Below are 17979 nucleotides of genomic sequence, written 5' to 3' on the forward strand. Positions count from 1 at the left end.
TGAAAAGGAGGCCACGCAGGAGGGAGAAGCACCTGAGTCTGACCCCAACCCTAATGCTTCTGAACCAGTAGAGGCAACAGAGACTGGGCCCCTAGATCTTGGGCAGATTAGCCCCAGGAGAGGAAATTTTGGATGGGACCAGGCAGAAGACCCAAGGTATGACAACATTAGGAAGGAGGTGACTGAAATAGAGGGGGTCCCTGTGGAAGGAAAAACCCAGGGACCAGGACCCTACTTCATAATGAAGAAGGATCTCTTATACCTGGTTGCACCAGTACAGGGGCAGAAGGTACAGCAGATCCTAGTACCTCAAAAACACCAGAACGCTGTATTAAGTCTTGCTCTTAGTCATCTTTTTGGGGGGCATTTGGGGGTAGAGAAGACCCTGGCACGAGTCCTACGACGGTTCTTCTGGCCCGGAGTACATGAAGAAGTGCGGAGGTATTGTGCCTCCTGCCCAGAGTGTCAGCTGCACAGTCCCCATCCCCACTTGAGAGCACCTTTAGTACCCCTTCCCATCATAGAGGTCCCCTTCGAGCGAATAGCCATGGACCTAGTGGGACCCCTGGAGAAGACGGCTCGGGGCCACCAATATATACTTGTTGTTTTGGACTATGCTACTCGCTACCCAGAAGCCGTCCCCCTGCAGAACACGGCCTCTAAAACTATAGCCAAAGAGCTGGTGGGGATCTTTGCCCAAATGGGGCTACCGAAGGAGATATTAACCGACCAAGGAACCCCATTTATGTCGAAGCTAATGAAGGACCTCTGTACGCTGCTCCATATACATACCCTGAGAACTTCGGTCTACCATCCGCAGACTGATGGGTTGGTAGAAAGGTTTAACCGAACCCTCAAGGCTATGATAAGAAAGGTGGTAAGTTGGGATGGGAAGGATTGTGACACCCTACTACCCTACCTTATGTTCGCTATCCGGGAGGTACCACAGGCCTCAACTGGGTTTTCCCCCTTCGAGTTACTATACGGGCGTCACCCCCGTGGCATACTAGATATCGCCAAAGAGATCTGAGAAGAGGAACCCAATGAGGGGAGAAATATAATAGAGCATGTAATGCAGATGCGAGACTGGATAGCCCAGGTTACCCATATTGTATGGGAACATTTGGAGAAGGCACAGGAGGCCCAGCGAACCCACTACAATCGCCAGGCAAAAGTGCGACAGTTCCAACCAGGGGATCGGGTTATGGTGTTGGTACCCACGGCAGAAAGCAAGCTTCTGGCCCAATGGCAGGGGCCCTATGAGGTGGTTGAACCCGTGGGGGAAGTAACCTACAAGGTGTGGCAGCCAGGACGCAGAAAACAAGAACAGATTTATCACGTTAACCTTCTGAAACCCTGGCATGCACAAGAGGCATGCACAACGGTCCAAAAAGACTTAACCTAGGAAAACAAGCCTTCCAAACAGGTGAGAGTGTCTCCCGATTTAACACCAGACCAGAAGAATGAGGTGTCTGAGATGATCTTCCGGAACCAAGATGTGTTCTCGACAAAACTGGGTTGAACAACCGAGACATATCACCACATCATCACGAACCCTGGGGCCAGAGTAACAATGAGGCCCTATCGGGTGCCAGCGGCAAAAAGGGAGGAAATAAAAGCAGAAGTAAAAAAAATGCTGGAGTTGGGGATCATCGAAGAATCCCACAGTCAGTGGTCCAGCCCAATCGTGCTGGTACCCAAACCTGATGGCACAACAAGATTTTGCAATGACTTCCGGCGACTAAACGAAGTATCCCAGTTAGACACGTACCCCATACCTCGCATAGATGAGCTAGTGGACCGTCTGGGTAATGCCCAGTACTTGACTACCCTAGACTTGACAAAGGAGTACTGGCAGATTCCCCTTGCAGAAGACACAAAGGAAAAGACTGTGTTCTCTACACCAGAGGGTCTCTTTCAATATACTGTCCTCCCTTTTGGACTACATGGGGCCCCAGCTACCTTCCAGCGCATCATGGACAAGCTACTACGCCCGCATAACAGTTATGCTGCTGCCTACTTGGACGGTGTGATCATTCATACCCCAGACTGGGAAACCCACCTGGAGAAGGTGGAGGCAGTCCTCGATACCTTCAGACAAGCTGGCCTTACAGCAAACCCTGCCAAGTGCGCTGTAGGATTTACAGAGGCCAAATATCTTGGCTACATTGTGGGAAAAGGTCTGGTAAAACCCCAAGTGAACAAGTTAGAGGCCATCCAAAATTGGCCCCGACCAAGTCGCAAGAAACAAGTCCAGACGTTCCTAGGTGTGGTGGGGTATTACCAACGATTTATCCCCCACTTTGCCGCAAGGGCAAGCCCCCTGACAGACCTAGTGAAAGCCCGTGGACCTGATCTGGTGAGATGGTCTGACGCAGCAGAGGAAGCATTCAGAGACCTATGGACTGCCCTCTACAATAACCCCGTACTGATAGCCTCTGATTTCACCAAGGAGTTTATCCTGCAGACGGATGCATCGGAAGTAGGGTTGGGGGCTGTTCTATCACAGATGGTCGGGGAGAAGGAACACCCAATTCTATACCTCAGTCGGAAACTCCTTCCAAGGGAACAAAAATATGCAGTGGTGGAGAGAGAATGCCTCGCTGTAAAATGGGCCATGGAAATATTGCGCTACTACCTGCTCTGGCGCAGATTTGTCCTCATAACCGACCATGCCCCTCTTCAATGGATGCAGCGGAACAAGGAGAAGAACACAAGGGTGACCAGATGGTTCTTATCCCTCCAACCTTTCCAGTTCCATGTGCAACACAGAGCAGGGAGCGGTCATGGCAACACCAATGGCTTGTCACATGTGCACTGTCTGGCGTCCCAAGCTGCCCAACCCCTTGGCGTTGAGCAGGGGGGAGGGATATGTGACAGACCCAGACCAGTGGGGTACAGGAGTCTGGTAGAGGGCAAATATACTGGTCACTGGATGAGTAGTTTTCTGTTCCCTGAGTGACCAGAGCAGGGGCTGCACTAGAGTAATCAGGAACCTGCTAGAATCAATTAAGGCAGGCTAATCAGGGCACCTGGGTTTTAAAAAGGAGCTCACTTCAGTTTGTGGGGTAAGTGTGAGGAGCTGGGAGCAAGATGTGCAAGGAGCTAGGAGTGAGAGGGTGTGATGCTGGAGGACTGAGGAGCACAAGCATTATCAGACACCAGGAGGAAGGTCCTGTGGTGAGAATAAGGAAGGTGTTTGGAGGAGGCCATGGGGAAGTAGCCCAGGGAGTTGTAGCTGTCATGCAGCTGTTACAGGAGGCACTATAGACAGCTGCAGTCCACAGGGCCCTGGGCTGGAACCCAGAGTAGAGGGCAGGCCCGGGTTCCCCCCAAACCTCCCAATTGACCTGGACTGTGGGTTCTCCCAGAGGGGAAGGTCTCTGGGCTGTTCCCCAACCCACATGGTGAATCTCTGAGGCAAGAAAATCCGCCAATAAGCGCAGGACCCACAAAGATAGAGGGGGAACTTTGTCACAGCAGATACAGACTGACTCTATGCAAAATAAACTAGGCCAGCATGAGCTGGGATCTTCCAGTCACTATAGCAGATAGATACACCTTGGTCACTTGACTTGTCAATGATTACAACTGGACAAGAGGAAATTAGTTCTGTTGCATCTACTACCACAGATTGATTGAAGAAGAAAGGGACTGACCACATGATCTGGCTAAGATGAGCATTTTGCAGGACTATGAATGGGAAGGCAAAGGTGGCCAAAAAAGCTTGGAACTGTGCAGCTCCTGATCTGATCAGCAGCCTCAGGATTGCACTACCTTTCACCCCATTTCATATGGCCCCAGGGGGCTGTTCCACCAGCCAGGGAACATAGATGCCCCTATCTGTACCCCCTTTCTCCCAGAAAGGATGGACCTATCGCCACCAGAAGATTTCCATTTACAAGTAAAATCTTCTACTGGGCAGTTAAGATGAGTTTAGGCTGTTTTGTGCACCTGCAATAGCATAAAGCAGCCTTAATGGACCAGAAAACCTTGCACACGCTAGTTTAAAGACTATGGGTGTTGAATGCAGCTCTTCAAGATTACTGCAGTTCGTGATTTTGAAGTTGGCTCACAGGTCTCTGAATAATCACATCCAGGAATAGTGGTAATTAAACTAGACTGGAATTTTCCTATTTGTTTTCCTTTGAATGTAGCATTATTCATCCTAGCAGCATAAAATCAGGCATGAGACACCAGAAAAACAAAATCAGCTAAATCTTATCGCCCAGCAACAAGTAGCGCAAACTGAATGGATCTGAAATTGAACTGGTATTGTTCATCCCATTTACATATAATATTTATGGTTCTATTCAGCTCTTCACAGTAAAAAGCTGATAAGATGCTGACTGATGCCTGTGTTTTAAGAAAATCTCTAACAAGACTGTATTTCATACATTCCACTGCTTTCTGAGCCATCAGCCCCTCATGTTCAGCATGCTTCTTCTTCACGCCAAAATAAATAAAATGGTGAGAGATTAAGTACAGGATGAAGTGTTTTCTCACCAAAGTTTCCCAAGCTGTTCTCTCTCGTGTCCACATGCATCTCTAGGGCCTTCACTTGCTGAAGATCATCTACCCCTGTCAGCACTTTCTGTAAAGATAAGAAGAAATAGATGTGAACTCGCAGAGAGTAAGGCCGGTGACAGGGTGTGGAAATGCTTCCAACCAGTACTTTGGCAGCATGTTCTCCATATCACTATGGCCTTTCTTCCAGTAGTTTCAAATCACTCTGGATTGCATGTAACACTTGCAGTGTTTACAGTGACAAAAAAATCTGCACTCAGGGTGAAATTCACCCTTGCACTGAGACCCAGCACAAGACCTACACACTAATTAAGTCTAACTGAAGCATTATTTTGTGGTTTTAACTACTACATAAGCTTTGTGCTAGGACTCTGCACAGGATGAATTTTGCTCTTGATTCGTACTGTAATCAAGGACATGTATATACTGAGATTAATATAATATTTTTTTCATAGTCATGCTGTTTACACTCTTAGGAAAAAAAACTGTAAAAAGTGCCTAGTGATTTTAAGTGCCCAATGTGAAATTCTTAATGGGGCCTGAAAATCAGGCTCCTTTATAAAGTTGGGCACCCAAAATATTTAGTCACTTCTGAAGATCTTAGTCAAAGAGCTAAATCCTGTGAAGTGCTAAATAATACGAACTGAATGCATTCCATACTTTGCAAGAGGCACGCAATACCTCACTGGATCATAGGGTTACCATATTTCAACACTGAAAAAAGAGGACACTCCACGGGGCCCCAGCCCCGCCCCTTCCCAACTCCGCCCCTTCCCTGCCCCCTCCCCCTCCCGACCCCCATTCCAACCCCTTCCCCAAAGTCCCCGCCCCAACTCCGCCCCCTCCTTCAAACCATGAAGCCGGCAGCGCTCAGGCAAAAGACGCTCGGGGGACCCCGAGTGTGAGCGGCTGCAGCAAAACTTACAACTCCCCCGATCTGCCGGGGCACAGAGGCGGCGGGCGGCATCCGAGCGCGCAGCTCCCTCCTCCCCAGGCTCCGGCTGCTGCTGCGCTGGGGAAGTTGCTTCGGCCCCAGTGCGCAGTGGAGAGCGGCGGGAGCCGGGAAAGTTGGAGCCCAGGGAGGAGGCGGCTGCGTGCTCGGATGCCACCCGCCACCTCTGTGCCCTGACAGATCAGCAGATCGCAGGAGTTATAAGTTTTGCTGCAGCCACTAGCACTCGGGGTCCCCTTACCATGCCTCCCTATTTTCCCGGACACGTTTGGCTTTTTGGAAATTCCTCCCAGATGGGGATTTGAGGACCAAAAAGCCAGACATGTCCAGGAAAATCCGGACATATGGTAACACTACTGGATCAGGCTCAAAACAACCAAAAGCTCCAACAGTCAGCATGCACAGGCATATGGGCATTCTGCTTTATACAATCTGGGTTGTCCTTTGCCCCTGTATTAAGAAGAGGATGGGGGAGCAGAAAGCAATTGGTTCCCATGTATAGGAGAAATTTTAACATTAAAAAAGTTACAGCGTACTTTGTTTATTTTGTTTTAATCCGGAGAATAACATTAATGGCGGGGAAATGATTTATGGGAAGACAATATGTGTGAGTCCACCTCTATTTATGTGTTTTGGGAAAAAACACAAGCATGTAATCCCTGATCTTCAAAAGGTATTTGGCTACCTAATTCCCATTGATTTAAATGGGAGTTAAGTGTCGAAATATCTTTAGACACTTAACACAGAGATGTGGGAATTACAATATTCCCACTTACTGGGTCAAATTGAGATGTGATGTAAGTGGACACAACACGGTTAACTTTAATGGGCCATGTCCACTTACAGAGAGGGGATCAAACTCAGTCCTAGTGCATCTAATCATTTTCTTCATTAAAAGAGAACACGGTATTAATACAAAACTGAGTTTTAAGTATTTGTTAAACTGATTTTTAAACTACAGTTTTAAGAGCACTGGGTCCAATAAAATATATAGAATGTATTTTGTTCCCACTAGATTTTATTAGGCAAGAGGTAAAAAGGCGTAAAGCGCTAGCCTAAAGCTCCCTAAGCACATCCAGAACCTCAGTGAGTGTGCCTGCCACAACCACCACATAGAAGCACTCATATTCGTCTCCCACAGAAACTGCCCTGCTTCCATGGAGGTAGTTTCCTTCAAATCCAAGAAACATTATCCTCAAAATAAATCAGAAATTCCTCGCTGCTCCACTCACGGTTGCAGTAAGCTTTTCCAACAGATGACATGATTTGGGCACCTACTGGTTTAGTGCTAGATGCCATCCTCCCTTAGACAGTCCCACGGAAGGGTAAAACTGGATTAGGAAGCTCAGCTGCTTTAGCATTTCTGATCCTTCTCTCAATGAGGAGGAGATTGTGGCAATTCACAGAGGAGGCCTGTAAACTGAGTAGATTCAAAGATCTGCAGAAAAGGACTCCCTTCAGTCCTCTGGCATTTCCTCTGCACAGCTTCCCAGCCTCTCCTCCACCAGGACTCTCTTAGGAGTGGTGCTGCTGTTGACTCCCCTTTGTTGTGGCTATGCAGTAAAATCTATTGACAGGCCTCTGCTGGAGCCGTTGTTTTTAGCATCATTAACTCCTGCTCAGATTTCAGCTCAAAAAGCCCCTTAGATTTCTGCTCTGCGTAGGGCTCTGAGAGAAGCTTGCCACAGACAGCATCATTACACCTATGGCTCCAGGCCAAGTGTGTCCAGCCAGTAACATGCAGACTAAGTGGGAGGGAGGGAGGGGAGGAGAGGGGAAGCATATTGTGCTCATGTGAGTATCTATTTCTTTATTATTTAACATGCTCATGAGACTCTTCCAAATACTTTAACTGTTTGGCTCCCTGTTCTTAACTCCATCAGCTCAGCTGAGCTTCCTTGATTTGCTCATGTTTTACTAAAATCACCATAGAACCAACCTCATGACATACCTGGTACAACAGGCAACAATGAGGAAGGAGTACCTGGCATGACAGACAGCAGCAGAGCAGGTAAGCCCCTTGCAAGTGACACTGTTACCACAGGAAGAGTATGCAAGTTTATTAAAAAGAGCATCTTCACCTGCGGGTGAAGCGATCACTTTATATCTGACCTATCAGTTTTCCTCCTCAAAGGAAACCCGCACAACACCTTCTAAAGATGAGGTTGGAAGCTTAAACTCATAACTTTGCTACACACAAATCACGGACTGAATAAAGAAAATGGATTTATGGCTTATTACAACAATCTATAACCCACTAACAACTCCCTCCCTCTGCAGCTGCCTTTCCCTCCCACTTCCTTTCCCTCCTGGAGGGGTGTTAACGGGTCACTTCACCTTGAATGGTTCCCTAAAATCTTATGCTAAACAATTTGTTTCACCATGTATTTAGCTGTGACACTCGGAGTATGTTTCCCAGACCTGAAGAAGAGCTCTGAACTTGTCTCTCTCACCAACAGAAGTTGGTCCAATTAAAGATACTCCCTCACCTACCTTGTCTCATAGATTCATAGATACTAGGACTGGAAGGAACCTCGAGAGTTCATCGAGTCCAGTCCCCTGCCCTCATGGTAGGACCAAATACTGTCTAGACCATCCCTGATAGACATTTATCTAACCTACTCTTAAATATCTCCAGAGATGGAGATTCCACAACCTCCCTAGGCAATTTATTCCAGTGTTTAACCACCCTGACAGTTAGGAACTTTTTCCTAATGTCCAACCTAAACCTCCCTTGCTGCAGTTTAAGCCCATTGCTTCTTGTTCTATCCTTAGAGGCTAAGGTGAACAAGTTTTCTCCCTCCTCCTTATGACACCCTTTTAGATACCTAATCTTTGAACCAACACGGCTACAACAACACTGCATATAAGCTCTTTAGCAAACAGAAGGCAGAGAGGGCAGTTAAAGAGGGCAGTTGAGTTGTGGGAAAGAAGTTAGTGAAGAAGAATAGTTGGAGGAATTCCTATTCCAAAGGCATTTTTCATGGAATATTAAAGTAGTTGGAATATGAAGCGCCTTTCATATCAACTAGAATTATGGAGCCTGTAAAGGAGAAGAGTTGGGGAAGGGATTTCATGGTGACATTCAAAATTATGAAGATCATACTGAACACTCACCAGTCTCTCTCCTTTTTAGGCTGGCCTGGCCCATAATATGAGAACATGGAGACACTCAACAAAATTAAAAGGGAGAAAATTTAGAACAAATAAAATGAAATGCTAAGAGCCCCTCAATACCCACTGGCAGAGGGCCCACTATACTGTAATTCATATCAGGCCTGACACACACTGTTGTCATAATTTGCATGGTGACAGGTTTTTAGAGTGGTAGCCATGTTAGTCTGTATCAGCAAAAACAACGAGGAGTCCTTGTGGCACCTTAGAGACTAATAATTTTATTTGGGCATCAGCTTTCGTGGGCTAGAACCCACTTCATCAGATGTATGAAGTGAAAATTACAGGAGCAGGTATAAATACATGAAAGGATGGGGGTTGCTTTACCAAGTGTGAGGTAAAGCAACCCCCATCCTTTCATGTATTTAGACCTGCTCCTGTATTTTTCACTTCCTGCATTTGATGAAGTGGGTTCTAGCCCACAAAAGCTTATGCCCAAATAAATTTATTAGTCTCTAAGGTGCCACAAGGACTCCTCGTTGTTTTTGTTGTCATAATAGGTGTCCAAAAGGTGTCTTCTAAGGTATCATATGTAAATTGGTGACACACTGGGCAAGAATATCAATGCATGATGTATGTATGGGTTGTGGATAAAGAATATAATATGCATGTTGGAAATATATTCTAGCCTGCCCTAGACAAAGGAAAGTTGTTTCAGCTGTTTGCCTGTGTCTCCAATGTAAATTGAGCAAGGTGAGGCCAGAGACACTGGAAGTGCAATTACATCTAAAGTAAACAAAGTGATTAAGCCAATTGGAAAAAAAAGTTGACCAAAGGATGAGGAAGACAGCATGGCATCTACAACCCAGCAGGGAAGAGGAACTTTGTCTGGGTTTACTTTTCAAAGAATATTTTTCAAAATCTTACTGGACTATGAAAAGAAAGGAAGAGAACCCTTTAGTTATCTATCACTTAGGGTACACAGGGAACAGCACCCTCTGAGCATGAGATTGGGTGATCCTCCTGGCCTGAAGGACAGGAGCTGCTGTAAATGAGAAACTGTTTTAGAGAAAAATATAGCTTGCTGTCACAGAATGTAGGGGAGTCAGGGCCCTGCACCCCCCACTTCCTGCAATTCACTGTGACTCTCAGCCAGCCAGAAAAACAGAAGATTTATTAGAAGACAGGAATACAGTCCAAAATAGAGCTTGTAGGTACAGACAACAGGACCCCTCAGTCAGGTCCATCTTGGGGGGTAGGGAACCCAGTCCCCGGTGCTGGGCCTCTCTCCGTTTCCCCAGCCAGCTCCAAATTGAATCCCCCTCCAGCCCCTCTTCTGGCCTTTGTCTCTTTCCTGGGCAAGGAGGCCACCTGATCTCTTTGTTCTCCAACACCTTTAGTTGGCACCTTGCAGGGCGAGGGGTCCAGGCCATCAGTTGCCAGGAGACAGGGTGTCAGCCATTCTCTGTGCAGACAGCTCACACTGGCCCTCTAGGGCTCTGCAACAATCACACACCCTTATCCCACCACCTAGATACTTAAGAAATGCATAGGGGAAAACTGAGGTACCCATAGAGTATTCAGAGAAAACATTAAGAACATTCTCACTTTGTCAAACTTGCTAAAGTTAAGACTTAGACACTGGATGGAAAGCATGTGTTTTTATGTTTTGTTTGTAACCATTTTCTGTTTCTCTTACCTCTGCTTAGTATCACTTAAATGTCTATTCTTTGTTAATAAACTTAATTATAATTTTACTATAAACCATCTTACTCCTGTTATACTGAATTAAATGTGAGTCCTCAGTTAAACCAACTGACTGTATACACCACTGAATTCCTGAGGAAACTACAATCCATTGTTTCAGAGTAACAGCCGTGTTAGTCTGTATCCGCAAAAAGAAGAACAGGAGTACTTGTGGCACCTTAGAGACTAACAAATTTATTAGAGCATAAGCTTTCGTGGACTACAGCCCACTTCTTCGGATGCATATAGAATGGAACATATAATGAGGAGATATATATACACACATACAGAGAGCATAAACAGGTGGGAGTTGTCTTACCAACTGTGAGAGGCCAATTAATTAAGAGAAAAAAAAACTTTTGAAGTGATAATCAAGCTAGCCGAGTACAGACAGTGTGATAAGAAGTGTGAGAGTACTTACAAGGGGGGTGATCTTCCAGAAAACACTACCCTAGTCACTATGAATGTAGAAACAACTAGGAGTCCTTGTGGCACCAGAGACTAACCAAAAAGCTCTCTACACCAACATTCCACACAAAGATGGACTACAAGCCACCAGGAACAGTATCCCCGATAATGTCATGGCAAACCTGGTGGCTGAACTTTGTCCTCACCCACAACTATTTCAGATTTGGGGACAATTTATATCTTCAAGTCAGCGGCACTGCTATGGGTACCCGCATGGCCCCACAGTATGCCAACATTTTTATGGCTGACTTAGAACAACACTTCCTCAGCTCTCATCCCCTAGCGGCCCTGCTCTACTTGCACTAAATTGATGACATCTTCATCATCTGGACCCACAGGAAGGAGACCCTTGAGGAATTCCACCAGGATTTCAACAATTTCCACCCCACCATCAACCTCAGCCTGGACCAGTCCACACAAGAGATCCACTTCCTGGACACTACAGTGCAAATAAGTGATGGTCACATAAACACCACTGGAAACCGACTGACCGCTATACTTACCTACATGCCTCCAGCTTTCATCCAGACCACATCACACAATCCATTGTCTACAGCTAAGCTCTAAGATACAACCGCATTTGCTCCAATCCCTCAGACAGAGACAAACACCAACAGGATCTCTATCAAGCGTTCTTAAAACTACAATACCCAGCTGGTGAAGTGAAGAAACAGACTGACAAATAGAAATTAGAAATTAATGGAGATATCCTATCTCCTAGAACTGGAAGGGACCTTGAAAGGTCATCGAGACCAGCCCCCTGCCTTCACTAGCAGGACCAAGTACTGATTTTGCCCCAGATCCCCAAGTGGCCCCCTCAAGGATTGAACTCACAACCCTGGGTTTAGCAGGCCAATGCTCAAACCACTGAGCTATCCCTCCCCCTCCACTGAGCTATCCCTCCAGAGCCAGAAGGGTACCCAGAAGTCACCTACTACAGGACAGGCCCAACAAAGAAAGTAACAGAACGCCACTAGCCATAGAGTGACCAGACGTCCCGATTTTATCGGGACTGTCCCAATATTTGCTTGTTTGTCCTGCGTCCCGACCGATGTGCGCCCTCCCGGAAGGGCTCTCGCCCCCCTCCTTCCCCCAGTGGCTCCCTCCCCAAATCCCCACCCTGGCCCTGCCTCTTCCCCAAGCATGTGGCATTCCTCCTCCCTCCAAGGCTTGCTGCTGTAATAGCGGGGCAAGCCTGGAGGGAGCGGGTGGTGGCCGGCTTCCAGTTCCTGCGGCTTGTGAGTACGGGCACCAGGCAGGCAAGGGGGGCTGGCAAGGGGGCTGCTCCCCCAGGAGGTAGATGGGGGGGCTCCGGACCCTGGCAGCAGCGAGGGAGACCGGCTCGGGGCCGCACAAGTGGCCATGTAAAGTTTATCGGCTTGGAGGGGAACCCGGCCAGCTCCTCGCCCCTGTAGGGGGGTAGCGTCCCCGCCCCTTGCCAGCATGTTGCGCTGGCCGCTGCAGGCCAGGTAAAGAGCGGAGTCGACCCCTCCCCCCTCGTCCTGGCTCCTCAGCTGAGCCCCCCTCCCCCCCGTCGCCCTCCTGGGGGAGCAGCCCCCTTGCCCGCCCAGTGCCCGTACTCACCAGCTCCAGAACTGGAAGCCGACCACCACCCCCTCCCTCCAGGCTTGTGCTGGCATTCCAGCTGCAAGCCTGGGAGGGAGGAGGAATGCCGCTCAGCTGAGGAGCCAGGACGAGGGGGGAGGGAGGGACTCGGCTCCTTACCTGGCCTGCGGCAGGCGGCGAGACATGCTGGCGCGGGTCGGGGATGCTACCCCCCTACAGGGCAGGGCAAGGAGGCAGCCGGGATCCCCCCCGGCCGATAAACTTTATGTGCCCACTCGCGCGGCCCTAAGCCGCTCTCCCGCGCCGCTGCTGGGGTCCGGAGCCCCGCGCCTCTCCCTCCAGCGGCTCCTTCCCCGCGGAGTGGCGAGACGTGCCACATGTGCCCGGGACCCTGGGGGGGGGGGCAGGCAGCGGCCATGGCGCGGCCGGGGCCTGCTAATTCCCCCAGCACCTGCAAAACAGCTTTTTTTTTTTTTTTTGCTCCGCCCCGTCCCCGCGCGTCCCGATATTTCCTGTCACTGATCTGGTCACCCTAACTAGCTGTCACCTACAGCCCCCAACTAAAACCTCTCCAGCGCATCATGAAGGATCTACAACCTGTCTTGAAGGACAATCCCTCACTCTCACAGACCCTGGGACACAGGCCACTCCTCGCTTACAGACAGCCCCCCAATTGGAAGCAAATACTCACCAGCAACTACACACCACACAACAAAAACACTACCCCAGGAATGAATCCCTGCAACAAACCCCATTGCCAACTCTGTCCGCATATCTATTCAAGGGACACCATCATAGGACCTAACCACATCAGCCACACCATCAGGGGCTCGTTCACTTGCACATCTACCAATGTGATATATGCCATCATGTGGCAGCAATGCCCCTCTGCCATGTACATTGGCCAAACCGGACAGTCGCTACACAAAAGAATAAATGGACACAAATCAGACATCAAGAATTGTAACATTCCAAAACCAGTAGGAGAGCACTTCAATCTCCCTGGTCACTAAATAACAGACTTAAAAGTGGCAATTCTTCAACAACAAAACTTCAAAAACAGACTTCAATGAGAAACTGCAGAACTGGAATTAATTTGCAGCCTGAATAAAGACTGGGAGTGGCTGGATCACTACAAAAAGTAATTTTCCCTCTGTTGATATTCACACCTTCTTGTCAACTGTTGGGAATGGGTGACGTCCACCTTGAGTGAATTGGCCTCGTTAGCACAGACCCCCACATACTTGGTAAGGCAACTCCCATCTTTTCCTGTGCTGTAATATATATACTGCTTACTGTATTTTTCACTCCATGCATCTGATGAAGTGGGTTTTAGCCCACGAAAGCTTATGCCCAAATAAATTTTTAGTCTCTAAGGTGCCACAAGGACTCCTCGTTGTATTTGCTGATACAGACTAACACGGCTACCATTCTGAAACCTGATTGTATACTGTTTCTCCGGAGGCAGTGAATTTAGTAATTTCTGTGAGTGCTCAATGAGAGGTACTGGAGAGTACAGAGACACATCTCTGAGGAACTCGGGTTTGCTGATTACTACTTGCAAAGCAAGGTTTAGGCTGGCAGAGTCTTGAGGATTTTGCAGGGGAACCAGACAGACTAATGTGGCAGGAAGCTGACACAGTGTAATCTCTAGCAAAGCTCATTCTTGATAAGGCAGAGGGGTAACACAATGGCTCATAGTTCTGGGCTGCCCTGAGGAGAGCATCACAACACAGTATACAGACAACCTGTGGAATTTACTGCTATAAATATAGTGTAAGTATAATAAGTAAAGCTCAAGCACTATGAGCAAGATCTCAGCTGGGGCAGAGAAATGTTTGGTGCAGATGAAAGTGGAGAGTGGGGTAAAACTGGATCTAAGTCATTTTTGTACCTCTTTGTTCTTGGGGCCAGCCAGGAGCCGAAACAGTTTTTGGCATAAATTAGAGATGCCTCAGGGCTGCTCAAAGTTATGGCTGTCCACAGCTCTAACAGACATTTTGGTAGCAAGGAATTGCTGGAGCACAGAGTCACTCTTGCCATACCTCTTTTCTCCAGTATTGCCTACTGTGCCAGGAGCCAGGAAGGGGAAGGGCATAAAGCTAGATATGCAGGCTCTATGCCCCCTGAGGATCCCTTCACACCAAAGGAATCTTCAGTTGTTTTCAGCTGCTTTGTCCCAGCCAAAGCAGGCAGAAAGGGGTGACAACCTGGTCTAACAGCTGGTTTTGAAAGATGGCTGGATGAATTCATGATCACTGTGAGAAAAGATAAATTTAAAGAAATCAAAACTCGTGCCTCAGGGGATAAAATTATCATCTGTTTGTATCAGGAAAGAATTCCCCATCCCACATCCACATAAAGCACTGCACAAAAAAACTAGGAGTACTTGTGGCACCTTAGAGTACTCCTTTTTGCGGATACAGACTAACACGGCTGCTACTCTGAAACCAAAAAAACTAGGTATTTTATGGGCAGAGGAGGTTACTTTCTGAAGAATCAGATATTAATCCCTTTCTGATGTGGGATGCTTAATTAAATGACCCAATAGTCTGATCCAGCCGAGCAAATCCTATGGGCTGCCTAAGTTTTCTATACATCAGAGGTTAAACAAATGAATTTCTGAGCATGTACTATTTATTTATAAGGAGAGATTTCTGTGAAAAGTACTTTGCAATTCCTTGAGTACTGATGTATTGTTAGTATAACAGAGAGACACAAAGTTCACTTGACATCTCTGTGCCTCCTCCCTAAAGAACAAACGGCTCAAAGCATTTTCCCACGTGAAACTGTAGGGACAATTAGTAATCTAAACCACCAGTATTTTTAGCAAAATACTCCATGGTGTCTTATGCACCACTCCTATCACCAGAAGGGGCTGACAGGGATTTAATGGTAAAGTTTGCACTAGTTTAGAAAGCTATTCTTCCTAATGACAAGTAAAGGCAATACATATTTTACAGAGTTCTGAGTTAAAATATAATAAAACAACATAAAATAAAACTTTTCTGATCTGGCAGTGCTTCTCATCTGCCAAAACAGTCACCTGGAAATGCTAGGAAATTAGATTCTAGTCCCTCTTGCAACCTCTCTATATAAATTCCTTAACTGGCAGTGGCATGTAACATTTGTTTAATACTAGTGCATACAACAAATATTTTCGCTATTCCTCAGATTTTTCACGCACTCCTCTAAAAGCAGAGACGTTATACAAAGTCTTGAAGAGCAAGTTGTGTACAGTTGTCACAGAAGCTTTTCCAAGCACGTTTGTTCTGCCGGTCCTGCTTAATTTGACAAATTTAAGAATCCCTTAATGGTGAGCTTATTTTCTGACTAAATACTATACCTGTATGCAAATACTGGAGTCATGTCCATTCATGGTTTTTTTGCTTTTCACAGATATTCTAAGCTCATGTTTCCAACTGTAGCTTAAACTCCCCCACAAAAAATGTTAATGTTTCTATAAGGCTAATAATTTATTCTTCTTAAAATTAAATTTACTAGAACTTTATAATTGAGAATTTACACAATACAAAGTCAGGAAATTCTCAGTTAAGTTTCCATTATGAACCTTTCCTCTGTCCACCATCTGCCCCCCACGTACAGGCTGGAAACACCCAGCATCGCTACACTAACTTTCATTCTGCCACCTTATGCATATGCATTACCTACTCTCCCTTCCAGCTGATACTGAGCGGTTAAGCTGGGCCTCCAACATATAATCAAGAGTGTGGATGGAAGGAAGATAGGTGGGAATGGAGTGTTTCCTGGCCTTTATGTGGAGAGTAGGAGAGGGTACTGGTGGCAGAGTTTAGGATGAGGATGGAACCTTAGGAGCAATTTGCAGGATTGGAGCTTAAATGCTTAACTACTGAACAGCGTATTTTCCATGCTGAGTTGCTGAGAACCCTCAATGACCAATGACTTCAAAAGAAATTTACGGCACTCAGGACCTTTCAAGAGGTGCTGAGCATCTCCCAATATCAGGTCTTACATTTTCTGTAATAAATTCTCAATTTTAATTGTATACAACATTCAAGGTTTTTGCTGGAATGGATGAGGAAGAGATATACATTTTTATATCAGTTTTTGTTTTTAATTTGTTTTAAAGATTCTCCCTCTCCCCATGGGTAGATACACCAAAAGATATACCAAAAGATCTACTTGTTATGCAATGATTCTTTACCTTGCTTACCCTACCAAGTAGTTAAGGCTAGAGTGATACAACATTGAGGCAACCAACTCATGAAATGATAAGAATTTTTAATTTGTTGTTATGATATATTAGCTAAGCAGACATGACTGAAAAATCAAAATCTGATTTATGAAAAAAATGAACAAGATTTTTGTCAGGATGTTTTCAGTGCGCAAAGTCAGAAGTTTTCTAAGCAGCAGGATAAACACTCTATTACAACAGATGCAAGCTTTCACTATACTTTCTAACAGTATTAAAAAAATTGGTAAAAATGGATAAAAGAAAAAGTCTTGAGACTAAATGGGGTCTTGGCACAGAGATTCCTTCCCCATAGTGTTAGTCATGTTAACATCCATAGTGAGCTACACTAGAGCAGAGAGTCATAAGATCCCAATGAAGCCAATTCCCTCTCTCTCCTTCTTCTAGACCTTTACCGCACTTATAATAGTTCATCAAGATTTTGCACTTGTTTGCTCCATCTGTACCTTTCTTGTCAAACTTATTTTGTTTACAACTCAGAAGCAAACTTTCAGCCAAGCAAAAAAAGGAAAGTATTTAGTCAGTTCAGTAAGAATTCAATCTGTAGATGCAGGACCCTCCGATATATTCTTTTCTCCCAAGAGAATGAGCATATAGCACATGAAATACTTCCATTGCTGTAGAGAAATTGGGGTGTAACAACCACTTCTGAATATGTGTATATCACTTTGCAGAGCAAAACACTACTGCAATTTATCAGGCAAGGTAGTGGAGCAAGATCAATAAAAATCAAGACAAGTAAAATGTTTCCTTTCGGCTGTAAAGATCATACACACAAACCTTGACAGTATCAGAAATGGAAATTGTGATGGGATCCCTACGGGGTGCAGCCTGGGACTGTGCCCCCTGAACTCTCCCCAGCCTGGGCTGCCTCTCACAATGCCTTGCTATTGACCAGCAGCAACCCCTCCAGGAGTTGTGATAACTCAGCACAACAGCATGTGGAGCCCCACACCCAGCTAGATTGCATGATTGCTCCCAGACCCACCCATGAATCACACAGAGAAAGGCACCAGCCAAATTCCCCCAGTGCCCAGCACTGGACCACAGGAATATACTGTCTTGCACTGCTCAGGATGGGCAGTGCAAATTTATTAATTGGTTCACCACTTCAACAATGGAAAATGGACATACACCAGCTTTTGCCAACCTGAGTAGATTTGCCCCACACTTCATACATACTCTCTGGTAAAGATAAACAATTAAACAAATGTATTGACTATAACAGGTAGATTTTAAGTGATATTAAGTGATAGGCAAAAAGTCAGAGTGTTTATCAAAAGAAAAGAAAATATAAGCACGCAGTCTAAACTCTCAACCCTATTAGACTAGGCAACATCTAGATCAGAGGTTCCCAAACTTATTTGGCCTA

The 17979-nt window shown here is 46.2% G+C and overlaps 1 protein-coding gene across 18 annotated transcripts in view; it reads right to left on the reverse strand.

Annotated features, from left to right (window-relative positions):
* The window catches only part of LRRC56 (leucine rich repeat containing 56), a 161194-nt gene that overhangs the window by 68232 nt on the left and 74983 nt on the right, over positions 1 to 17979 (reverse strand). For 8 of the 18 annotated variants that reach the window (XM_065591963.1, XM_065591964.1, XM_008174918.4 and 5 more), the window contains one exon: positions 4507 to 4594. The exons of 5 other annotated variants lie outside the window; for them this stretch is intronic. In XM_065591963.1, the coding sequence (XP_065448035.1) occupies positions 4507 to 4594 (88 nt within the window). Of the gene's footprint in view, positions 1 to 4506; positions 4595 to 6711; positions 7113 to 14418; positions 14632 to 17979 lie in introns of those variants that run through there. 5 more of the 18 variants (XM_065591972.1, XM_008174920.4, XM_065591973.1 and 2 more) reach the window with 4 other exon arrangements.

This window comes from Chrysemys picta, chromosome 4 (genome assembly GCF_011386835.1).
Source record: "Chrysemys picta bellii isolate R12L10 chromosome 4, ASM1138683v2, whole genome shotgun sequence".
Classification (NCBI taxonomy): domain Eukaryota; kingdom Metazoa; phylum Chordata; order Testudines; family Emydidae; genus Chrysemys; species Chrysemys picta.